At 37.7% G+C, this 26,936-nt stretch overlaps 1 protein-coding gene across 1 annotated transcript in view; it reads left to right on the forward strand.

Moving 5' to 3' along the window:
- Window positions 1-26,936, forward strand: part of FRMD3 (FERM domain containing 3) — a 69,021-nt gene that overhangs the window by 36,502 nt on the left and 5,583 nt on the right. The window contains exons 6-12 of the mRNA XM_057370034.1: window positions 8,074-8,161; window positions 9,947-10,035; window positions 12,217-12,280; window positions 13,242-13,330; window positions 16,115-16,189; window positions 16,746-16,814; window positions 19,934-20,055. Of these exons, the coding sequence (XP_057226017.1) occupies window positions 8,074-8,161; window positions 9,947-10,035; window positions 12,217-12,280; window positions 13,242-13,330; window positions 16,115-16,189; window positions 16,746-16,814; window positions 19,934-20,055 (596 nt within the window). The remainder of the gene's footprint in view (window positions 1-8,073; window positions 8,162-9,946; window positions 10,036-12,216; window positions 12,281-13,241; window positions 13,331-16,114; window positions 16,190-16,745; window positions 16,815-19,933; window positions 20,056-26,936) is intronic.

Below are 26,936 nucleotides of genomic sequence, written 5' to 3' on the forward strand. Positions count from 1 at the left end.
CAGCAAGTTGAATTTTCTGATAAAAATAATGTTGTGCTGCTCAATGAGTATATTTCAAGCTGTTGCAAGGAATTCCCCAGGCCTTTCCTTCCAAGACACTCAGGTGAGGTGTTAGGTAACAGCCAAAATGTGAGAAGAGCAGACTGAGAGCCTTTTTGAKCCAGGTGCCAATCTTCTGCCTCCAGGATACTTACCTCTAAGTTTCAGCTCTGTGAGTCAGACTGTTTTCTTCACATTTGTAAACAAACAAAGAACAKGACACCTCTCTCCTGCAATAGACTTTTATATAACCAAAGCCCTGGGGTTTAGAAGAGGCCAGTTCTTCACTGTGTCAACATTCATAAGGCCTTTTCATTGGTCCCATTTTTTCTTCTGTCCTACAGAAAGATGGAGGAATTTAGCTTTAGAAAGGAACATGAAGATCAGGGAGGGAAGTGTCTGGAAAGCAGGAACAAAATACTGTGACAGCTTCCTGTGACCTAGTGACTCATTGGGTGTTATTTAGAAGCCTTTTCTAATCGCTTAAAGCAGACGTATGATGCAGTGTCATTATTTCTTGTAAGTTTTGGTTGTGAGAACATCACTGGATTTTAGCAAAATGACTTTCTGCTGCACTTAATACAACAAAAAATATTGTGCAAAAATATAAGCGTGACAGATATTCATGACAGGTTTGTTGAGTTGTGATTGTCTTTTGAATTTTAGTAACTTCTTCACTTGTTAAGGAAGGGGGAGGTACAGAACAAGACAAAAGAGCTTTAACAGAACTTTTTACTGTGATAAGTTTCTTTGTTTTGGAAAGATACTTTTCAGCCAGAATTCACAGGGTCTAGACACCTGAAAATACAGAGATTTCTGAGGGAAAGATTGACATAAGTCCCTATCAAGGAAATTTATATTTGTAGGATTGATGTTTTGGCAGGGTTTTTTTTTCTTCTGATTTCTTTTTTTTTTCTTTTTTAAAGAACTCAGTGTTTGAAAATCAAGCACTTTATTTTTATCCCATCTGAAAACTAATAATCCATTTTTAGTTCTGATGTGAAATATTATGCCATGTATTTATGGAAGTGTTATATAAAAAGCCTTGAATTTATCTGAAAGCCTCACACAAATATTTACTTTTTTAAAAAAAAATATAGAGTTACATAACCTGTTCAAATGCCTGCTTCCCATGCTGACTTCATATMGGTAAATACAAGTTATTTATTATTCTTTTGAATGGCCAGTGTAGATATAGGCTTAAGGTACCTGAGTGCTACTGAATTGGCTGTTGTCTCTGTGTATCATATGCTTTGCAAAAGTCACGTGTGCAAGAATATCTTTTGGGAGAAGAAAAGGCTTTCTCTGAGGATGTGAAGTCACTGCCATATTCTGAAAATAACTATCTCAAAAGCCATTTAAAGTGTTGAGCCAAAGGGAGTATTTTCTTGAAAACCAGAGTTGCAAATTAATGCTCATCTTTGATCCAAGCTAAACGAGAAGTGTTGTTTAAATTTGATTTGAAAGGCATGTAACATTTTTCCTTTGCTGCATCATCCACATTGTGCACTCAGTGAGGATTTAAGCCCTTTTCAATTTCCTGTGCTGCTCYGACTCTCGCTGTATTCCCTTAGCCATTCCATGGGTTCCCACTGGCTTTGACACTGGCGCCAGCAGGAGCACAGGATATCCCGGTCCCCACTGCTGCGGCTCTCCCGCTCTCGGCAGCTGTCAGTGCAGCCACTGGCAAGCACCACTACAAATGTTACTATCTGAGTACAATCTGGGAGGCTGTGCTGCAAGGCTTGGCAACGGTTGCTAGAAAATGTTTTTCTTTGTGGGTGTTAATATCATTTCATTCAAGATTAAAGCAACTTCTTGCATGCTGAATAAATTGAAATTCAGCACACAGTGAATACATTGAAAAGCATTGCTAAATTCCAGAATAAGGCAGATTTATTTCATTTAGTTGCCTCTTATAATTAAAAGTAGATAATATATGGTTTTATGCATGATGCTGGTGGCACACTCATTCACACTTTATATTTAGCTTCCAGCACTACCCTAATCACATTGATATCTAACAACCTGGTATACACAAAGGGAATTCAATGTAACAGGCAGATAGTATGCTCCAAAACTTGCAAGTCATGTTGCACGAGAGAGAAGCCCCTTTGCAGAGGACTGAGGTTTTTGTAGAGCTGAGGGGGTGTCTGGAAAAGAGCACGGCTATTGCAGGGATAAATGTCTTCCAGGCCTCAGGGGCCAAAGTCTTTTTAGTTCCTAATTATACAAAATGTATTGTAGACTTCGGAGGGCTGAGGAAGACAATGAAACGTAGTGAGAGTTGTCAGGCAGACAGTGGTGATGTTGCTCAGGGCCACACCTCTGTTGCAGGCTGTGCTTCCCCTTCATTTCAGCCTTGGTATCCCGTGCTGCCTCACTTCGAGTTTCCCCATGGAAGCATTTAGATTTATCTATTAGGCCTTATGTTGACAACAGTCACTCTGACTTCATAACAGGTTCTATCTAAGTATTAAAACTTGTGTAATACAATAGCTGAACCATTTGTTTCCACTCTGCTATATATTCCCATTTACAGTCCAGAATTTTTAATCAGTGCAATCTGGATGAATTAGAGAGATGCTTGGAATGTAGTCACCTAGTCCTTTCTCTGAAGGATTTGGTGCCTGCTGATTTCCTCAAAGTTTTTTTCTTCTGAACCATATTTTTTTTTTCTGATGAAAGTGTGATTAAAACCAATTCAAATCAAGGAGCTGTTCTTGCAATTCTGGATTYACTGGAAACTAGAAAATAGTAAGAGTGAGATGTGTTTGGTTGGATCAGTGTTTGCATGGCACAGAGAGTATTTCCAGAAGCTTTATGGTGAGGAACTCAGCTTTACCTGAGCAGGAATTTAAAGGAAGATGCAGCTGAAGCAGTAACACAGAGAAAGGAACTTCATAGACAAGAGGTGTCTTTTCCATTCCCTTTAGAAAAACTGAAAAGATGTATCAATACGTGGAATTTTTCTTTTAATTTAAGTCCAAGAGAATAGAAATGATAATCTGCTTTAGCTGGGAAAGTTGTAATTTTTATGAAAACATCAATAATTTTTCAGCTTTAGGAAAAATATAGCTTGTGGTGTGTCTGTGTGAGTGCTCATGCACTGTATTTTTTAACTTTTTATTCCCTGGGAAGAGTGGTCATAGTCATGATCTACAAATGTCAATTGTTTTTATCATGCCAGTTGTTACTTGTGTCATGGTGATGTTTGGCTTCAGATTCTGCATACTTAACACACTGCTATCTTCAGTTGTCCATGTGAAATTCTACAATGTTTGGATTTCTTCATCAACTGGAAGAGCCTATTTCCTCTGCCCCCATCCTCCCTCCTCAGCTCTTCTCTATTTGGAGAAGCCTTTGTGGGCTGGGTGTGTCTGGACCAGAAATATTAATCTACTGTGATAGTAAAACCAGAAAGCTTAGTAGATTTCTCTGTATCATGGGAATACATTTTAAGTTAATAATAGGTAAATTAAGACTGCATTTCTTCTGTAAATATATTCTATCTTTGAATATGATTAAAGCTGGGTCACTGCATCAAATAAAGCTGAAATACAAATGTSTGAACACAGACTTCAGAGGCACCATCTCAATCTGATCTCTGAAGGCACACAAGTAATTTGAAATGTTCTGGTAGAAGGAGTTATGTAAGTGGCACACATCATTGCAGCGTGCATGTTKTAAAATTAAACCCATAAGCATTTAATAGACTCAGTAAAAAAGTTTGGTTATTTTATAAAAGTGATGATTGGAGTTTTACTGAGATTATACCTGTCTGAGAAAAAAACAATTTTGCAGTAAAAGTTAAAATTTATATTTAAGTGTTCTGCAGCTTTTTAAGTTCAGTATGTTTYGGCAATTTTCGGCTATTCATTTGCTTCCTAGACGATAATGTTTCTTTCCATATACAGACCCATTTAAAGGCTTTTATCTTCCTCCAGTGCCAGGCAGGGCTGCTCCTGGGGAGCTGCACTGCTGCTTGTGCTGAGCCTGGCCTTGCTGCTCTGATAAACTGAACCACAGCCTACAATTTCCTTTACCATGTCTTCATTTAGTGCTTTTCTTTGAAATTACTGCCACTGCTGTGCTATTTTTTTCCACTGTGACTGAAACATTAACAATCAAAACAGGTTTATTTCAATACCACATGTTGTGACTGAAAATAGTAGCAAAAAGAATTTATTTAAAAACATCTCCACTATCTGCCAAAATCTTCTGAGCTTGAAGTAAAAGCTGATGAAGACTATCAAGACCTTTATAACTCTATAGCAATTGGAGTCTCAACTACATGTGAAAAGATTTAAAGATACAGCAGGAAAACCTTATTCATGTAGTAAGCAGTTCTGTGTTCAGTGTACAGTGCAGCRAAATGCACTGATTCCTTGTGCAGAGTTCTAGCTTCATTTCATGTTAAAAGGAAACCCAGCTAACCCTGTTCTGCTGAGGGATGCTGTCTACAAGATCTGGGATATAACAACAAGAACAYTTTACAGGCAGACATCCTTTTTGAAGTTGTTTCTATTGTGTCTTCTGAGACCACAGAGAAATATGCCCACAGTTTCAGGGCAGGGCAAAGAGTGGTTGATGGAGACTGACTATGTTATTTAAAGCATTATGATGGTTTGCCTGGTTTATGTGGAGGTGAATATGTAATATCTCTAGAGCCCAGATCATTGTGTAAATACTTATTTATTCTTCTATTAAGACTTTGATACACCTTACAAGCCACAAATGTTCAGAGATTTAACATGGATATGACATGCTCTAGTAAAGTATTGCTATAGTAATTCTGCAGCAAGTACCTTTGCTTGACACAGAAATGAGGCACAAGGGTGGACTGTAATTGTTATTATTACTGGTTTAATAAAAGTAGTATTTCACTGCACTATATAAGTCAGTAAAAGAAGATGAATCAAGTGACTTCACTAATGTCACTTGGGAACCAAGATGATGAGAATGGCATTGAAAACATTTTTTTTTCTTTGCTGTTATTACTATGTGGTCTTCGTTGGTAAAAGGATTTAATGCTCCTATGCTGTTTCATGCTTATCTTTCACTAAGATTGATAATTTCAGAAATTAACATATATATACTCCAAATGCCAAGTATGAAGGGGAGTAAATTCTTGAGTGAATTGATATTGGCTGTGAGTGAAGAAAGTAGATCATCACTGTGACACACCCTGGAAGTTGTTCTCTGTTGAGCTTCCTTGCCTTTGAAGTCCTTCAAAGCTGGGCACTCTGTATGGAATAAACAGAGCTTTTACGTCCTCTAGTGCATACTTGTCATGAGCCTCAAGTTAAAAACAGAGTGTATCGCATATTTCTCAGKGTTCTGTTGAAGTATTTGTTTCATTAAAATTTTATTAGGAACTTTTTCATGGATTGATTCCTAGCTCCCACAATTTTTAGCTAATGGCTGTGGAACTCTTATTTCACAATTAATCCACTTCTTATCATTTATATGGTATACAGAAATGTTTCTGAGTAGTGGTTTCTTTTGCTGGTGCTGTTCAAAACCTTTGCTATGCTGCACAYGGGTGCTGTAGTGCCTGCAACTTGTAGAAAGGGAATGTATCTTCCACTTAATGCTGAATATATACTGAAAATAAGGTCAAGAGCASTAAATACCCTGAGAGACATGACTTYCCTGAGAGTTCCAAAAAAGCAAATACGTGTTGCCTAAATATACTCTGTTTTTCCACTTTAAGAGGCAATAGTTGAAACACTTGCATAACTGAGGACACTATAAATTCTTTTGTAAGGCTGTTTGTTGCATAGAGAAAGAGTAAGGGCTTTGTAACAAAGCAAATAAAAGGCATATCTAATGTTRGATCAGTGATTGTTAAAAATGTTGACTTTGCTGATCAGATTTGCTACGGTTATATTTTTATTTAGTAAGAAAAATTTCATTACTAAGTTACAAATGAAGAGCATATTATCAAGGTTAAATATTAATCCTTTGATAAGAGACAAATGAGGATTTTTTCATTTGATATTGTCCTTGATTCTTGTGCTTTGTGATGTTCTTTTAAGGCTTTGCACTGTGGCCGTTTGATTAGCCTGTAATTGGCTAAGATAAAATTTGTCCATATAWTCTGCTTTTTTCTCCCCCAAATATCACAGTTTGTTTCACTTGATGYACACAAAATCTGTGTAGTTTCAGAGGATGTAGGTAAGGGGAGCCTGATACTGTTTTTGTTTTTGTTTTTTTTTTTTATTTTTTTTAATTGTGTCTTTAATAGTAATGGCAAATTAAGATTTTTCCCCCATTTGAATATGCCAGCTCCCCAGACTACATTATTGAAAATTACCTGTCACTTTTTGGTCCATTGAAACCRGAAGACTGACTATCCTTTGCACCAGCAAACAGAGGTGGATGAAAGATGCGTTTTATAGTCTTTCCTATTTAAAAGACCCAATATACAATAASCAATCAAACTATTTGTTTGGCTTTTCACAATGCAGTATTACTATTCTGAGTAATTTAAGTCAAACTAGTTAATTACCTCTGTCAAGAGCAGTTGACTGGTACATGAAACAAACATATTGCCTTTTTAGGGGTCAACTATGGTCTTACAGTTGTGATGACATAAAGTTGTGGTTTAGCAGTATTGAAAATGGAGAAAAAATTTAGTAGAGCTACCAAAAAATTGACTGGAAAAATAGGCATTTTTGTTTCGTTTGCTGCTTTCACGCTGTTCTGTCCTTAAATATTTAGCTATGTAAATACACATTTSAAATTTCTGGCATTCCCCTTAATATATGCTCATCCCCATCTGCAAGTGGTGAGAAAGAGACCAAAACAGGAAAGAGAAAGAAGGCCACTTCTTCTCTGTATATATATTTTTTAATTTAAAAGCAAAACATCCACAAACATTTGGTCTGAAATAAAGTGAAGGTTGTGTAGTATCAAAAGAGGTCCAAAATAAATACTGAAGAGCACAAGAAGTATCATGGGATCGACTGGGAGATGATGAACAGTGAAGCAAAAATGAGCAGTTTGAAAAACTCTGTTACAGAAAAGGTTATAGATACTTACATTGCCACATGTCATCATCCTGTTAGGTTCAAAATAGGATTTGATATCCACAAGCATACTAAATGTTGTCTTATTGTTAAACAGGACTATGGGGCAGATCCTGGATATCATATGTCAATACATGATGGTTTCTACCTGATGGAGGTTTTTTCTTTTTTAAATGATGTGCATGAAAATTATTTCTGAGACCTGGCTTTCTAAATGTCTTAGGCACTATTCATTATTATAAAATCATATTATGTATCAGAATCATGTACTCTGGTCATACAGATACATAAAAGAAATAATACATGAGACAATTAACTTTCAAGTAGGCATTGTAAATCTGTGTTAGAGCTTACTGCAATGGCAGGAGTTACCAAAAATCAARTAATAAAACCTACTCTAGAACTCAAGCCTTTCATGCCGTATTTCAGGCTTTAGTGTATATTCACTGTTGATTATAGACACCCTAAAAATAGGGGCGTTTAAATGGAAATGCTGACAGATTCTGAGCTCTCGTGTTGGTAGCAGGCGCTGCTATAATTAGGCGTACATCTGAGGAGGCAGTGTAATATGATTGCCATGTTTATGCCCTGCACTGGAAGGAATGTTTGTTAATCTGCGCAATCCTTTCAAATGAGATGGGGAGCAAGAGTTTGTGGAAAAAAGATGTTGAGGTTTAGTTTATATTCAGGCAGACATGAGGGTATATCAAAACACAGGAAATACTTGCAGGATATTAGATAATTCTGATTARTTTTCTTGTTATCTCACGATTGAGAAAAAACATCAGAATTTATCGGAAAATATCAGGCACAGTACAACTCAGCAGAAGAATACATGTGAAAGGTTTTCTATCTTTTTATTATAAACAAAACATGGTTGAAATAGTTTGAGTATCAATAAAACTTTCCTCTGTTTTTAGGCATTTAAACTCTCTAGTCAAAAGATCTTTTTCTCCTATCTCTATTTACAGTCAAACTCCTTTTTCTTTTGTAATTTCAGAGGTCAGACCCCAGCTGTTGCTGAATTTAACTTGCTTCTTAAAGCAAATTCTTTGGAAACTTATGGTGTTGATCCTCATCCTTGCAAGGTAACAGGTTTTTTTTACTAAATTTTAATAAAATATTCTTCTTAATAGCACTTAGTTAAAAGCCACTAATGGTGTTGATTTAGCTCTGGTATTTATCCAGGCACAAATAAGGAGTAATTTATAAAAAACCTGCTCTTTAACTAAATATTATACTTAAGCCTTGGAAGAGCACTGATTGGTTAATATTTCTGCACCAGTCAAAAGAAAGGTCTCTCCAGAGGAAGCAGAAGAACATCATAGGAGAATCTAGTAGAGTGTCATGACACAAGCTCTGATCTTACTTCATAATTTCTTTGCATTTAGTGCAAAGGTTTCTTTTAAGTGCTCCAGGTGTGAAATATTTTTTGTTTTCCAAGATTTTCAAGATTCACCATAGTTCTGCCCAGACGATGCCACAAATTGATAGTCCACGGCAGATCAGTTTTTCAAACACCATCAAAATATGCAAATCTAAGGAAGAACAGCAAGCCAAAAGTACAAAGAGGAGAACTCAGTTCCCATTCCCACTCTCCACTCTGCTATTTTGTGGTCCTCTATAAGAAGGTGATCTTCATTACCAGTTCTGATTATCCCTTACACCTGCATTTTTAATTACTTATGCAGATTACTGCATAATCTGCAGGGTTGCTTTGTGTTTTAAGGGATGCTTTTCTTTGGCTGGTGGATTATCTCTTGTGCTGGGACAGCAGCACTGTTCAGTTAGCTGTTCTGGTGGCAAACACCCTCAAGCAGTCAACTCTAACATAAAACCACATAAGATTGTGTATATACTTGTCAGGAATGGTGCCCCTGTGTGAAAGACAAGCTCAGTGAAGTCAGTGATGTAGTAAAGTTCTCTCTGAAACTATACTGCAGATTTTCAAAAGGCATCCCAGAGATTTAGGTTAGCACTTAGTGGCATAACTGGCTCAGAATTTCCTCTTTATCTTTGTGGTAGGGCGTATAGTGTAGGGGACAATCAGAGGTTCATCACCTATGCTTAAGGAAAATTTGTCTCTCTTCTAGCAGTGAACTGTCAAGCAAGGTTCTTCACTGGTTCCCTATGACATGCTCTTTCCAGTGCTGTGGCTGCTACTCCACAACCATCCCTGTTTCTGTTGTCCATTATTTTGTTGGTGAAATAGAAGGCATAGTAAAGTTGACTATCTTTAGCAAGATGAGGTTATAGAACTTGGGATGGACAGAAAATCCAGTTAATATCAAATCCATCATAATCATTAGTCAAAAATTATAAGTGAGAACTTTTATTGTGTAGTTAAAAATTGTGTTTTCTTTACTTTGAAAGGCAAGTACCACTATATCTTCTGGTTTGTACCCGAGAGTACTTGAGCACAAACCAGAAGCTTATAATAGTAAATGCTGTCTGCCAGCAGTATTTCCAACACAACACCTTGCAGAGGARCAGTGTATTGTGAAATATCAAAAAATATCAGTGTTGAATGAGATATGAATCCCAAGCTTGTAGTTAGTCATCCAGTTAAGAATGGGACATACACAGAAGTATGCTTTTAATAAAATTGTTAAGTCTTCCTAAGGGAATCCCTGTTGTCATCAGCTACAGGTAGATGSAAATGAAACATAATCTGCTGTTACTCCCTTAAATGTCTGGAAATAAGAGGCCTGTATTGCCAAGAGCAGTCCTTTTCTAAGAAATTTACATTTTGAAGGCAGTTTTGAAAGGGAAAACAAAATAGAGGTAATCCAGAATGGACCAACAATTTATGCTGTCAGCGAGAAATACTTTGTTGGATGAGGGGAAAGTTWTGTTTCTTTTTCTCTTTCAAGGACTCGTTTGGGACAACTACATTTTTAGGATTCACTGCCGCTGGATTTGTAGTTTTCCAAGGGAATAAAAGAATTCATTTATTAAAATGGTAAGCATATGATGTAAGAATATCTCAATAAATGATTACCTTCTCCTATGTCTTCTCTTTTTCCTATCATTTTCACTATTTGTTGTCTTTAAGGTGACCCATGTGAATATTACTTTTCCTGCCCCATCATGTTTCTGTTTTAAAGGATTTTATATAACAACAAAAATAGTAACAACAACAAATTTAGTCTGATTCAGCTCCCAGTGAAAATTATTCCACAAGGTACATTACTCAACAAAATTTACAAATACTAAAACTGAGTAGGTTGATTTTTCAGTTATGCCGTAAATCACTAGTGAGGTTTATTGGCAGRGGGGTCTGGAATAATTTACAGAAGTCCACTTATTTGACTTTTTGAAATATTGCTGTTTCCTCATTTAATTATCTTCRATTTGAACACTATAAAAGAACTTACTTGGTAAACAGAGGAGGAGGTGAGAATACCTTTGAATTTTTAGTTTTTTAGTATATTTTAGTAAGAAGCAGGCACTTAAGCAACTGGCCTTGGTTTGTTTGGTTTTGGACTCCTGGACTAAACAGGTCAGCCTCAGTCAGCCTTATTTGAGGAAGAGGTGAAACTGAGCTCCTGAGATGATGTTTTGAGCAGCTGGCCATGCCCTCAGCAGTGACCAGTCATGCTTGGACGTTATAATCTCATTTTAGCCCTGCTACTACATGGACACCAACGGCAGCTACTTAGGTGAGGCTGTTGCATCTCTGAGCTCTCAACCTGTGTGTCGTAATCAAGATGGGCAGAAGGCAAAAAAACAGTGAAGCTGTGCTCCTTACTGTATACCTGTAGAAACATCCCTGAGTGTTGAATAATCTGAAATCCTCAGAGGTGTTTCAGTGAGTCAGTGTAGTCCTGTCTGGACAATTGAGCTACCCATGGAGATCAGAGCACGTGCCTGTCGAATGCCATCCACTTGCAATCCTGCAATGCTGCAGTTTCTATGGGGTTAATTGTGGGCAACCATGCTCACAGCACTTCAGTGATTTTGGCAAAAGGAAAATATAACTGTAATGTCAGTCTATGGTGCACYGAGGAGAGGGTAGCACTTGCCAAGATGAATTTTGCCCATACTGAATTTTGCAGCACTTAGCTTTCCATGTTATTTGAGGATAGCATAACCTCTTGGTGATCTAGGCATATTTTTAAAGTGCATTAATATRTAAACCAGAAAAAAAAATAACAGCAATAGAGGAAAAGCCAATAAACAGTCTCAATGTTACCATAGAGGTTGGAAGGTCAATCTGGTGAGATTTATCTGAACACTATGTACTGCTTCTTTCATGTTAGAGGCCTGGAAGTGAGAGCTAGTAGCTGTAACTAATTTTAGATGAAATTTGTGGTACACAATAAAAATCCAAATTTGTATTTAATATTTTCTTTTCAATGTGAAATCTTGCTCAACTGGAATGCTTTTTGCTTTTCTCATGTAAAAGGAAAACTCTTGCTATATAGTTTCAGATAGGTGTTTTCCTTGTGTCCAGAGTTATTCCCATTTCAACTCTGACGTGTAAAACTCCTAGACAAGTTTATGAAAAACAACAGTGTCTCCATTTTAACTACGGTAATGAAAAAATTTCCATTACAATTTAAGCAGAGCCATCACATTGCCTTTTCATGGTGCATTGTTGCTCCATATGTAGATTGAGCTCTCAACCTTGATTAAATTCAGTTTTTATATAGGTTTTGCTACTTATAAGGCCCCTCTATTACAGGTGCTGTCAAGCATTTTCTTTTTGTCCTTGTTGTGTTCTCTGGTAGGTAGTCAGTTACTACTTTGTGATATGAAGCCTCAGATAAATAAGTATAGAGRAAAGAACATTATCTTTCCCTCTGTCTAGTTCCAGTAGATACCAGATTTTAAGATGTAAGATGAATTACAAACTGTGTCATAAATGAAGAGTAAATGGAAGCTTTTGCCTGMCTTTAATTTCCTCTTCACTTCCCAGCAGACAAAGTCAATTCTTTGAATGTACATACAGTTGTAAAATATCCTGAGCTTATGTTCTCTGTAAAAATTAGACTATCCAAAAGCATGTAAGGTCTGTTGAGGCCTTTTTGTCATTTGATAGCCTGCTTGACTTTGGGAATCAGGGAATCTTGCTAGTTACTTTTCTTAATTGAAGATCTATTTTTTTTTCCTGTACTTATATATTTTTTTATCTTTCTAGGTGTGATGTCTATAAACTGAAATTTGAAGGAAAGACTTTTTATGTGTTTGGAGCCCAGAAGGAGGTTAGGTTTAATATTTTTACAGACTTCTGTGCTTAAGAACCACTAAGACATAGCGTATTTATGTAACTAAACTTCTAAAGAATCAGTAGTTGTACTTCATATTGTAACTAAAATATAGAATATGAGTGAATGTGATTATTGCTGATTTTTAAAAAAATGTCTGATTTGCAAAGGGTTGAGGCATTTCTCACTATAAATATTCATACWGTGCTATGTTGACTTGTTGTGGTTTTGGATGCCTTCGGAGTAAAGCTTTAATTTATTTTAATGTGCTAAAGCTGTACTCGCCCAGTCTATAGTATAGAAGATGTTTGTATGTGATTCAAATTCAAAGTATTGATTCCTGGATCAGTGTGAGGTATTTTTGGTAAATCACAATGACATTCTCAAATCTTGGTCAGCTGAAAAAGCTAGAGCCTGTCCGAGGTGGTTAGGAGTCCTGTCACTGGCCTCTTGTCATTGAGATCCTACAGACTTTTGCCTACAGCATGTTGTTCCCTTAGGTCAGTGATGATAGTCTAAGGTSATCATTTTGAGTGCAGTGAGGAAAGAAAATGAAGGCAGGAAATAATATCACAGGTATCAGGACTGCTCACGTGGCTGCAAGGAGATTTTGATGGTAGGACATCAAATTGTAGGGAGGAGAGAGAGGTGGAGAGTACGTAGTTCAGAAACTGCAATGTAGAATATTGAGCACAGTGACTGCCCTCCTTTGATTTTGCCCTACTGCACAGGTATTTTACGAGCCACTTGCACACAATCTCTTACATGCTCCCTCCAAGCATCTCCTATTATTTCTGAAAAAAATTGCTTGGGCTGTTTGAATATGAGCTATTTGTGGATTATACATCTGTGGATGAATTTATCTGGTTCTAGGTGATGCCATTAGGCACAGCTACTTCAATCTTTGAGAATTCAACATTTTCACTGCTTTCATTTGCTTTCTTTTCCTTGTACTTAGAAAAAGGCTGTGCTGTCATTCCATACTTCTACACCAGCAGCCTGCAAGCATCTTTGGAAATGTGGGGTGGAGAACCAGGCTTTTTACAAGTACGTACACCTAAAGTCATCATCTATACCAAAAGTAAAAAGAGAATGTGCATGTGAATAGAAGATTGTTCAATATGAAATGTTYCATTCAATTGACAGAATGCAGAATGCAAATAGGAAAGATGCAAGTTAATGGGGAATATTATTTCACTTCAGGCCAGTATTAAAAGTTGTTTAAAATTTAAATGAGGCAAGAGGATTTTAGCTCTGGCACATTGTTTTCACTTCTCTGTAGTGAGATATTGGATGGACACAGTTCTGCACTTTTGCCTGGGAACTAGCTGTTAGTCTTAGCCTTGCTGTGAARTATCTTGAGCACTGAGGAAACAATCTGTTATGCTTGATTCTCTGGGCTCTTCTGCCAGGAGGTAATTGTTCTTCCACTTGAAATCCAAGGCTTAGTAAGAGTTGACTGAAAAATAAACAGTTCTCTGCTATGATTTCAGAAAGAAAAGAAAATGTTCTTAWAAACCTTTTGAAATGTATCTATGGTCTTGTAAAACACAAAAAGCCTGTAAAGTGACAAGAAAAATGGTAGTATCCACCTCCCTGTTACCTGAAAGGGAACCTGATAATAATTCTTCATTAAAAAGATCCTCCGCATATTTTCTGCCTTCCATTGACTTAATTAGATCTGTTTATTGATGCTTCCCTTTARGCATGTAGCTTTTATTCTTGCTGCTTGGTCTCTTCTTACAGCCTCTTGCATATTTTATAAAAATTACTGTTTCTGTGTTGGCACATAATAACACCAGGGAGCTGCTGTAAGGGTAAAGAGTAAATAAGTAGGAAGAATGTGTCTTCTAACCTGGATGTTAATGACCTGCTTTAATTTGGAGAGGAGTCCTTCTTTAGTTTCAACTGTTTTACAATAATATATAATCTATCCAACAGATATATTCAATGAACAARCAGAAAGTAGGAGCTCGCACAATGCACCTGTTGATTCTCTGTGTTAACGTCTACGGTGCTTGAGGCTTTGTGAAGTCTAAATATAATCTATATGTAAAGGCTAATATGAAGTTTATCAGGAAGTATTTACCATTGCAAGTAGACTTWAATGGGAAAGTAGCACATGGTGTTTGAGAGGTTTTATTTTATTTTACAAGAAATAAATAAGGGGTAGGAGACAATTTTCACCCAAAGCAGAGAAATTAATAATTTTTTTGAGCGGAAATTTGCTCAAAGTAAAAATGTCTCAGGGAGACTCCCAGCAATATCACCCCTCTGCTCTTGTTAAATGGTTGTAATATTTACATTTGGGTTTTGGTCACAAATATATGGTTGTAGAGGATTTGTTTGATCTTGGTTAGATACCTGATGCCTACCCAGCTGCTCTCTGACTCCCTCTACTCAGCAGGCCAAGAGGGAAAAATACAGTAAAATAGCTTATGAGTTAGGATAAAGAGAGAAAGATTGATTACCAATTACTGTCACAGGCAAAACAGATTTGACTTGAGAAAGTTTAATTTTAATTGTTTCTCACCTTTTTACTTTATTTCCAATGGTCAGTAGAGACAAAACTAAAACCATCATTCACCTGTTGAATTCCAGGCTCAACTTTACTCCTTAATTTCTGAGTCCCCTATATCCTCCTTGCCCTGAGCAGCTCAGGGAGATGGGGAATGGGGATTGCAGTTTCTCGCTGCTGCTTCTATCTTCTATGGACAGTGCAGAAAAATAACAATAATCTTCTAAACATGAAATTGAAGCCAAAACAATCTAGAAATAAAGCCTTAAGWTAGTAGTTTTGAAACAGGAAATGTTTTCACACACGTCAGACAAATAGAGTTGTACAGTGGGGACAGTTAGTTACTTAACAGCATTAGATAAATCCCATTTGTTTATGCTCTGTATAATACCAACAAGGTATTCTAATAAGGTTAGAGCAGGCATGGTCAGATTGTGCAAGTAATTCATGGTAATGACACTTTGCCTTAATTAAATTTGATCCTCTCCTCTTCCTAGAAGAGTTTCAGACTTGGAATTTAAGGAAGGGTCATGATCTCRTGACATGTTTTGAAAAACAGAGCTTTAACCCTGTCTTGATCCAGGTTCAGGGTTCACTGTTGCCATTACGTTCAACCAGATATTAATCACAGGAAGTTGTTTACCAGGGTCGGGGAATGAGAGACTCAGTACAAAATCAGTTTGCCATTTTTCAAGAGAACGTCAAAGAAATAGCATGCSTGYGGTACTCTTCCRTGATTTTTGTCATAACAGACTGTGATAAAAGGTTGCTGTGTATTTGGTGATTACAGAGAAGCAGTAGGACATGATGTAGGCTACTGAGAGGTTGGCAGGATAGAGATATTGGGAAAGGATAGAGATATTGGGAAATCACCTACCTTGGGAGACAAGTAGTTGTCTTTGTTATTTCTTTGTTTCCCTAGTGGAAAAGCAGAAACAGCCATGCTTTCCCACAAATGAGGTGGTGTTAAGACATATGTCCCAGGGGCTTTTGGTGTACCACAGTATCTTTCTTTCATGCTGTGAATGAAAATCTACAGAGATGCAACAAGTGTCTGCATTTAATTTTCCTGTTTTCCTGACAATCGCTTGTTCAATGTTCAGTCATTCTATGCTGAATAATTCTATATATGCATATATATATATATATATATATATATATAGTGTAGTTTGTATAAAAGCCTTAGAAAAGTTGAGAAGCTAATTTTTTTTTATATTACTTTATGGTATAAAAATTACAAAGTAGCTATTTTGTAGTTTGCCTTGCTTATCATGTCCTCAAAAATGTGACAGCCCCTACTATTTTTCTTCAAGGTATGCAAAATCCAGTCAGATCAAGACAATGTCCAGCAGCAAGATATTTTTTAAAGGCAGTAGATTTCGATATAGGTGGGTATTTGCTGTTTCTTGTTCATGGTAAATAATTTCAGAAATTAAGAAAATGTCAGTAATTACTAATGGCAAATTCAGGGCCTTTTTTTACTGGAGGGTCTCTTCACAASTTATTGAGATCAAGATTTGAAAGATTTCCTCTTGCCTCTTCCGTGTCACTTTTAAAATAAACAGGAGTTTTCACACAGACACTTCTGTCAAGAGTAGTTTCACCAGCAGACAGCTGCGCTTTTGGTGCAGCTTCTATAAAAACAAGGATGTGTGGCCAGTGCAGAGATTGCACACCCTCTGCAGCTGGGCAGCTCTGAACCAGGTGTGAGTTAAAGAGGCACTCCAGTCCCACTTGTGGTGATCTACTGCAAAAGGTTGCTTTTTTTTTTGGCAGCTTTTTGAGCAAGTAGTCAGGGCAGTTTTGTTCTGGGACATTATGTATGTACTTTATAGGAATTTTTCCTCCCTTTTTTCATTAAATGCAATTTAATCATTCACATTTACATAATTCTTGCATGTGTCATAGTATTTACTTGAATATTTATTTCATCTTTTAATACAGTGGAAAAGTAGCCAAAGAGGTTGTGGAGGCAAGCTCTAAAATCCAGAGGGAACCTCCTGAAGTTCACAGGTATGTCTTGACATTCAGTACTGAAGTTTAAGGACTAGGGAGGATTATTTTCCTCTACGGAAATATTCTCTTTCCTATACTGTCAGGTGTAATGGCTCTCATTCTGAGTTTCCACAATTACACATGCAAGCCTTAGGAATATATGTCACCATCTTACAGAATTCTGACAATAGTGTATTATCTCCTACAAGGGAGAACCTAATCTGTGCTGCTTTGAAGCTGAGTTTAATTAATCATTCAGCTTGGTAGCTTGTACTATTTTCTGTATTATGAGATAAACTGACATTATAGGATCCTGACAGAAAAGTAGATTCTCATTTCATTCCTAGATTTTGTTTGGTTTTGAAAGCTTTCGGTTTCTATGTGCTTATGGGTATGTTTAAGAGTATACTTGATAGTTTTTCCATAATGCAGTCAGATTAAAAAGCATGAAGTTCAATCAGTAAAGAGAAAAAAAAATTAGAAAATATTTCTTTTGCAGGAAAATTTGGCTTGTAAGATACAAGCAGCTGGACTTTGCRAGCAAACTAAATCTTTCAGGTCCTTATCACTCATTGTAGTGGCAGTAAAAATTCCTAAGAACCTGATTAAAGAACATCAGAAAAGAAGGAGACCATCAGGGAGCACTATTTGAAACCTTTTTTAAAAAAAGGTTACTTAACTTTCTGAACATTCTACAGCCTTATCCCTATTTTTATTGAGATTTCTTTTCATGTTTCCAGGGAGTGTGCTTGGTTTCTCAATTGAATATTGATTTTCTGTCCATATTTGAGATAAAAGTGGATTGTCTTATTAAAGGGTGGAAATATATTTGCAGTAAATATTTATATGTTGTCCAGCCCTACTACGTAATTAACAATTAGGCTGTGCAGACATGCTTTCAAACACATTATTCCAGATTACATTTTAAAATGGGATATGTGAAGGTCTAGAATACATTAAATGAGAACACAGAAGACAGAGTGTAGATGCATCATTGAGTCAGTATAGAATATTTGGGCACACAAATGTATTTTAAATGAGAATAATTGCTCACATTAGTAAATTGTTGTTTTCCAAGAGGATTCTTTAGTAAATTGTTGTTTTCCAAAAGGATTCTTTATTCTAGGATAAGAAAAGATTTGCACTTAAAATTATTTTTTATCTTGTATTTTGCTTTTCTTTGATTTCTATATTTAAAAGTATTTTAAATGTATTTTTTAAAACATAGTGTACATAAAGAAACAGAYCAGAGAGCAAATAAATTTATAAAGCAACATAATGTGGATTTAACACCCATAAGTAGCAATACATATTTTTTGTTGTCAACCTTCTTAAAAAGCTTGCATTTACAACATTATGGAAGCTCCAAGTTCAGTGTATTATAATGACTAAGGAATAGTCTTATGATTGATTTCAGGTGCTTTTATAGCTCGGCTTGGAAATGGGAGACAGAGGTAGCTGATCCTTCTCAAAGCACAAGCAGGCAAAAAGTTTAGCAAATTTTTGGCTCAAAAAAAGAGTGTATTTTAAAATGAGTTACTCTGTGAAAGAGGATTTGGGGACAGGAAAATATATATAAAGTTTTTTCTYCCTGTACTCTCACCCTCAAAGTGAATTCAGTTGTACCTTGGCTGCATTAAGAAAGAACCATGCAGCTGAGAAGAGGGTACTGTTGAGTATCTTTGAGTTTGGATATTACACTTAAAGCWCTGYATAYTGAAAAATCCACTGGAGTGGSTAGTCATGCAGGATTAATGCAGAGGCAAGTTCTTCTGACAAACACACTGAATGATTCAATATTTTGCTTCCAGGGCATGCCTGAAGGAGGCATCTTTGTAAATAAGCATGGAGCAAAAGTCTATATGTGCTCCTAGGCCCAACTCATATTTTGGGAGTTGCTTGAGTGCTCTTAACAAGCACAAAGATCCAGGGATTGCATACAAGCCAATGGATTTACTTTTGGGTTGGGGTGGTTATAATATSAATAATTAATTGAAAACCTTATATGGATAGTGAAAATTTAAACTAAGTAGTTGTCAGAGGCTGTTGAGAGAATGCAAATGAGGACAAATGTCTTTGGGCATGTATTAAGACACAAGAAATCATGTCARTTGAGCAAGAAAGCTTGTTTATGCCCACAGAATGTTTAATGACACGTAGTGTAGGTTAAAAGTTGGGCATCTGCCTACCCAGTTTAACCTTGGGACCTTCAGCAACACGCAGTTCCATCTTTTGACTTGCAATAGGCTCTTTGTTCAGTCGATTTAGGCGGAATTTTAAGTTGAATCTTTGTGCAAACTTGAAATGCTTTTTGTGAAACTTCAGCACTGGATCTATATACCATTTGAAGTAGAGTAGAACACTCTTCCATTTCATCTTTGCTCTCATCAAAAGTAAATATTTTATAACATATTTGTTGAGACCTTTTCAGGATTCTTGCTTCAGGCCTATATAGTGTAAATCCTAGATAATGTATTCAAAAGAACCCTTTTATATTCTCAGTAAGATATTTTTAGGCTAATAAGCACCATGGCTGAAGAAGATCAACAGCATTCCTAAAACTTTCCAAAGCATACTCAATACTTGCTAGAAGAAAGTCTCTTAGAGTGTAGCGAGACAAGAAAGAAAGCCGTCCTGAGTGCTGGGAGGCACAATGTAGAGGCAACATCTGGGGTGTGTGGGCATGAGCGAGAGCACTCTGTATCAGCAAACCACAGGGACACAGTTGCTCCTGCTTCAGTCTTTGATGTGCAGTGCTCAAACTGTAACAAATCCTTTACCCAGTTCTGGAGGCAATGGCAACCTTCCCCTTCCTCGAACTCAAATACTAATGTGTGCTGTGCATTGTGGAGAGGAGCAACACACTGAAATCCTGCCTAAGATGAAAGAAAGTCAGGCAGTGTAAAGGAGGCAAACCAGCACAAACCTTCTCTCACACTTCAGGTATTGAAAGGTTTACATCTGCAGAGGGTGCAACATTACGCAGCTGACGGCAGCATTTGATATGTAGAGGTTTTCATGATAGCTCAAGGCCTAGTAATTTATGCAAAATGAGGCTGAGATGAGACCTGCTGGACTGCAGTTGTTTCCCGTAAGCAAAGCAAAGCAAACTGACCCTGTTTTCCCCATTCTTTCAGAACCAGCATTACYCAGAGTCGCAGCTCTCCCTCCTTGAACAAGCAACTCATAATCAACATGGAACCTCTGCAGCCTCTCCTTCCTTCTCCCTGTGAGGAGGAAGAGGTTCCTTTAGATGAAGGTGAGTCACTTACCCAATTCCTGCCAATATTTATTACAAAGCATATAGAAAAAGGTGTGATACTGACTCAGGGATATGGAAAAAAAATCTAATAATTTTCATTACAAATACATCATTAAGCCTCTGCATGTCATACTYGGAAATGGTCACTGTCCCAAGAAACTTCACAAACCTTATATGAGAYACATTGTGAGGAAGGTTACTGCTATTTCATTTCTGTTACACAAAAACTTTTAGATTGCAAGGCAAAAGGATTTTAGGAAATAAATAATATCAACAGGGCACCTTTTCCTAAATAGTGCCAGCAGTTGCTCAGGAGTGAAAACTGGCAGTTTAAAGCTGGATATGTTGTTTTTCTTGATCGCCTTTTCTTTTCTATTTCTTTCTTTCTGCTTTAGTGTTAGGAAAAACTCTCTGCTAATTTAATTTCCTGGACAAAAAAGGACATTATTTGAAGGTCAGCTAGGAAAGATCTGTTAATTTAATCTCTTGGACAAAAAGGAATGTTATTGGAAGATCAGTTTGAATGTATTTTGTAGAACAAGGTTTTCCATGTATTTGTTTATTTCTTGATATGTTAAATCTCACATTGCACACTTTCCTTTTTGAGATACAGTCACTACAAACAATGATATGAACATCATAGCCAGCTTAAATGAGGATAATTGCCTTCTTCCTAACAAAAAAGGAAGTCAACCAAACAAAGCCGGCCAGTGGTTCTTGCTTGAGATGTAGTGAGGTAATTTTTTAAGAGGTTGGGAAGTACAATCATTGCTGTTGCTTTTTTTCAGTCATTTAATGGGAAACCRAAGATAGCTGAGGATCTTCATTTTCATGGGAGTATGTCCTACTTTCATTTTATAGGAGTCATATGAACATGGTTTGTTCATTCTTAGGAGTTTGACACTGAAYGTAGTAAGAACAGGGTGAATTATCTTGTCTGTGTGCATTCCTTATTACAATTAGCAGCAGCAGTTGTTGGTTTTAACAGTTACTTGTCAACCTCTGCTGTGAAATAGATGTATCTGAGAATTTTGGCTCTTTCAGCCAAGCACCACTGCTGTGTTTCCTCTGGGCAGTTGTCACCACTGCAGAGTAACAACAGCTTGATGTGTGTAAGACTCCTGTAACCACACTCACAACTCCAGGCAATGCAATCTATTTTTGGGAACTGGTGATTTACTGCTCTGTGCTCACAGACAGTGCTTGTTTGAAATGTTTTTGTTACATAGGTTTGAAAATCACATTTCCTTTCAGTCAGATTTTTTTTTTAAACTATGATGAGTTAATAGAAATATTTGCTGGTGGGTTTCCTGTASAATATTTTACGTGTAGTTAAATACCACCAGCTGCTAAATTAACGGTATTTAGCCTTTTACAGTSTTCTCCTGCAGGAAACTTGGCTATATCATGAAACTGGAACTTGAGCTGATCTCAAAGCTCTCTGACACTGATACTGGCTCCCTTYCCAACATCCACTTCTGTGGATTCCCAGCTTCTCCCTTGCACCAGTGCTAATCACACCAGATGTGTGATTTAACTCCTAGGGAGAAGGAGTTTAAAAAAAAGGTAAATAAAGTAAATTTAAAACAATGACAAAAACAAACCAAACCCAATAACAAAAGCAAACCAAATGAAACAAACAAAAAAAAATCCAAAACCAAACAACAATCCCTTAACTGTGCAGTGCCTGACCTTTGAGTAGCTCATCAAGGGGGTCAAATGAGGTCCTATTAGGGAGAGGGGAAGCATCCAGCCCTGAGACTGACACAACTGCCTTGGGAAACTGCTTTTAGTGGGCTACAGACATGAAACAGCCTTGGTATCTCTGTATATGTCTCGGCCCAGTGAAGCATACCTTCATTTTTGTTGTTCCAAAGGGAAAAGTCAATGTTTTCAGCCAAATAATTCATGCATGAAATCTGAGCACAGAGGCATCAAGTGACCTAAAAGTTTTCATCTCTTTGTCAAAACCACAATAATATCCTGTGACTGAAGAACCATAGTTTTGCCTTTAAAAAAAAAAATGGTCTACTCAAATAAGTGAAGCCCTGATAGCATCTGGCAATAGAAAATCCAGAGACAATGGACTACCACCTGAAAAATAGTTGCCAAGCCATCAGGACAGGCAGTAATCTGTCTTGCCAAAATCAGATTGTAAAAGAAGGCAGCCACAGAATCTATATTGCAGTATTACAAGAAACGTAATGTGCTCAGCTACACATGGAACAAGAATCAAGCTGTGCTCAGCACTGGTGAGGCTGCACCTTGAATCCTGTGCTCCATTTTGGGGTCCATCACTGCAAAAAGRCATTGTGGTGCTGGAGTGTGTCCACAAAAGGGCCGTAGGGCCAGTGAAGGGTCTAGACCACAAGTCCTATGAGGAGCAGTTGAAGGATTTGGGGTGGTTTAGTCTTGAGGAGGCTTGGGGTGACCTGATCATTCTTTACAACTCCCTGAAAGGATTGTGCAGCCAGGTGGGCATTGGCCTCTTCTCCCAGGTAATAAATAATAGCACAAGAGGCAGTGGCTTCACGTTACACCTGGGGAGGTGTAGTTTAGATATAAGAACTATTTCTTTACCAAAAGGATGGTCAGGCATTGGAATGTACTGTCCAGGGTTAAATCAACATCCTTGGCACATGGGATCACAGTTTAGTGGTGAACACAGCAGTGCTGGGTTAACAGACTTGGTCTTTCCAGCCTTAGTGATTCTGTGACAATGAGTACACACCTGCTACCATCAGTCTATTGTCTGTCTGTGTGAGAGTTCTCAGCTGTGTAAGCTTTGCTTGTAGGGGAGAGGCATATAGAGTTTCTGTAGGTAAATTTCTTTTTTAGGTAGTCAGTTGCTCAGAGTTAATAGAGACAGGGAATTTCTGAATCAGTTGTAAGATTTCAGTATGTCTCATTTATTTGTACATAAACATAGGGAGAGTGATTTGAAATTCACATGCTAATTTCTCTTTTGCAAGAACATGGTCACGTGAAACAAAAATGATACATTCTGTTTCTAAGCATCAGTATGCAGGAGCACACTAGCCTTTCTTTTTCCTTGCACCAWGATTTGATGCCTTGGATATTTTTATGCTTCTGTGTGGTTCAGCTGTTATGCTAGCAACTGCTAGCTGAGATGTATGCTGTGGAAGTTTGTAATGTATGTTATGAGGCATTTGGAAATGTTTCAGATGTTGGAAATCTTTCACGACCTTGTCTGACTGACACTTGTGTCCTTGTTTTGGCCTTCCTTTGTRTATTGGACACATTGGTGGTTAGATWTTGGTAAGAATTTATGCTTTCCAGTTTTTGTAGTCGTGCACACAAATCAAGAGTCAACCCTTTTTAGTGAGATTTTAAYGATCTTGTTTTGGGAGCTACAACAGTTATGAGAATAAAAATGAGAAAAGAAAACAGAGTGTTACTTGTGAAGGGGAAGGACAAAATGGAGATAGAAAGCAAAGCATGCTTGATCTTTCCTCACACCCACAAGAATGTGCTAGAGATGGAAAGGAAGAGAGAAATCTTTGCTTTGCAGGAGAAGGGAGTGAACAGGACCTCTGCTGGATATTTGTACTTTACAGGCTGTGTGAGGAAAGGAGCCACCATAAAGATGCTTTCTAGAAGCTCCGTTGARGCAGATGTCTTTCATGGGAGAAATACCTTGGTGTAAAATTTACGTTTTACTCCCTTCCCTACTCCTCTCTTTCCCACATATTTGTATGCAGATCACTGTCTCTTTGGTCCAAAGGGAACAAGGATGTCAGATAATGAAGACTGAGCACAACATAYGATAAACATTACGGATGAATATTCTGGGAAGTGAGAGGCTACAACCCCACCAGCATATCACTTCCACTTTATCTCTTCTCTGGGACTTTGGTGTACCTGGAAGCAGTTTCTTTCCCACTAGGATACTGTGATGGTAGATGTGGTTGCCTTCCAACTCCCAGCTGGAGCAAGTTATCAGCAGCCAACATTCACGTATCATGCTTTTTTGGGAACCTGAATATCTCTGCTGGTGGGAACAGGGAAGTGCCCAGCCTCCTGAAGGAACATTTCCTTCTGGCAGATAAGAATTTGTCCAATAGTTGTCCACAAGAGGGAACTGGAGCACATATGTAAAGAGAGGAATTTTTCCCAGGCTTTGAAATTTTCTCTTCTTGTTTTCACAGGGGCAGGTCAGTTTTCATTCTAGCCTAGAAATGAGTGTGTTTGTAGTCATTAGTTTGCCTTGTGATTAAGGTTTGTAAGCATAGCATAGGATTTTTCCATTGTATCTGCATGTTCCCCAAAAAATTCCCAGGTAGTGACGGGGAACTGATATTATTGGCCAAATTAAAGCTTTTTAGAAAAGTAATGGAGACAATGTAATTTATTCTGTGAAAAGCAGACTATGAGTGCTGGCCTCTTTTCTAACTGCACTATGTTTTGGTGCCTTAGATATTTTTATGCCTCTGTGTGTGGTTCAGCTGTTAWGCTAGCAACTGCTAACTGAGATGGATGCTGTGAAAGTTTGTATTGTACATTATGAGACATTTGGAAATGTTTAAAAATAACCCCTGGTGCTGTTCCCTAGTGAGATATTTTTGTTGGCCACGTTAGAAGCTTGTCATTTGATTCATTGAGAGTGACTTGTGTTAGCCTCTTTAAACTCAGTGGGAACTTAATAAAAGGTCAAAGCTGGTATGGAGAGAGCCTTTAGAAGACTTTGAGTAGGGGAATTAATAGTCAAAATGGTGAAATGTCTTGTAAAAATCCAGACCAAGAGAAGCATTCATTTGCGGATGGTTAACCACTGCAACAAGGAAGTGTGCATTCGTTTACTGCGGCATGGCTCCAAGATCACAGCCAGAGGGGCTGGTAAATTTACATTTATTTTACCCTTATCAAMCCCTTTTTTAAACCCTCTGTCCCTAGTTTGTTAACAGTTGAGGCTTGAGAAGGAACTGTGCTGTAAATGATGATGTTGCTTCAATGGAGCAGAGAATAAGGGCAAATTACTGRCAGGAACAAAGTTGCAAATGGAGAATGAATGAGGCAGAACTTAAATTTGATATATTATCTTACAGAAAATTGTGGATTTATTAATTGGTAGCAAATGAGGGACTGGAATTTTGCCGTTGTATTTTTCTTGAACTGAGGTGGGGGGGGGAAACAAAATGTACTTTGAAACTGTAGTAATTTATGACAAAACAAATAGTTGTTAAACTGGCAGAGGGGTCGGTAGTAGATTTTGAAAGTGAGATGAATACAGAAGTGGAGACAGCTCAGCTTTTTACTTTAATGAGGTTTCCAGATTGTAACATTTTTTGGTTTGTTTTTCTAGATACTGAATAATTTCATATACTGAATAATAATACTGGGGCTGGTGGAGGAAGATGGAAATTGGGCAGAGTCTGATTTATGGCTCTTTTTCACTACACACGAGAAGAGTGCAACTCAAGGAATTAAATGTGTTCAGTATTGCTTTGGACAGCAAAGTTGTGGTTTTTTTTAGGAAATCCCTTTGCAAAGATCCAGAGGGCCCTCTGTCAATAAATATGTCCATTTTCTYAATGTCATAAACCATTTTGAAATTTGTTTTTCCATACTTTCTGTGGTATTGTTTCCTTTGGATATTTTGGCATCTGTGGGTTGAATGATTTAAGCTTTTCACTCACCTATATAATTTTTTTGTATTGAATCTTCATTGCAGAAATTAGTTTTTAGTCAAAGAATTAACTGAAAATGTTCTGTCAAAGACTAGAATATTGTCACTCTTTTGGTATCTTTTGAAAATCAGAAAGCATTAGTGCAGTAGATACAGGAGAAACTGTTTCTTGTTTGGTGGTTTGTCTCTGAGTAGCAACAGCTCCCRGTTGCTTTTGCTTGAATTCATGACTCTGGAGAAACAGTGGAACCTATGAGATTGCACCTAATTCCCTGGATTGAAATATAGTAACAAAATTGAAAAAGCATTATTATTGACATGTATTTTTTTTATTCTTAATCTCAGAGGTTAAATATGGGCTCCAAATAGATGCAAGACATCTTGTTGGTTTAATGTTATGACGCCAATCATAGCAGATTTTACATTGGGATTGCAGTTGCTCTTGAACACTTTGATTTTGTAGTATTATTTGTAGTATATTATTTCTTTTGAAATATASATTAAAAAAAAATCAGCATATAAAGCTGGTGTACCAGCACCAAAGGACTGGATTTAGCTTGTGCAAAACTCCTAACAGGGGAAATAACTCCTYGAGAGAACCCCATTGCAATGGTGACCATTTCAGAACAGTGCTGGCTTGTGCCAGGAGGGGTCACCCAAGCTGAGTGGGGATGTTGAATTGTCCCACTTGCCCTTTTGCTCGGGTGCTAAGCTTTCACACCAGTGCTCAGYTCGTTTCAGTCTCACTCTCCTTGTCCTGCTGCTGGACACCGAGTCTCTGCAGTCCATCACCAGGTCCTTTCCTCTCTGGACTGCTGACAGGTGCACCTTGCATTCTCCTTCCTGCTCCCATGACTTTCCCTGATGCTCCCTTCAGTCCCTTCACCGTGTTTCTGGAAGGGGATCAACAAAGCTGGGTTGAACTCCTCCYGGGCCAAAGGGAGGTTGAAGAGAGGCATCCCAGAAGGACCACTGTGCTTCCTGGCTCTGCCCTGCTTCTGTCTCTGTGCTTTGGGTGCCCTTTGTGGGGCGAGCAAAGCAGAGCAGYGGCCTCAGGTGGCTTCAGTAGTCATGACATTGAACATCATGACGCACAGCACAGCTGGCRGGCAAACTGTAATGCCACCAAATGTGCTACTCATGTGAGCTGGCAGCTGGGACAGGGCAYTGCTCCCTTCTAGAAGTTCCCATCAGACTAAAGCAAACGGTAATGGCCAGCAGGAAAACCAGG

Source organism: Malurus melanocephalus, unplaced genomic scaffold (genome assembly GCF_030028575.1).
Source record: "Malurus melanocephalus ecotype Western Australia unplaced genomic scaffold, MMel_1.1 scaffold_117, whole genome shotgun sequence".
Taxonomy (NCBI): domain Eukaryota; kingdom Metazoa; phylum Chordata; class Aves; order Passeriformes; family Maluridae; genus Malurus; species Malurus melanocephalus.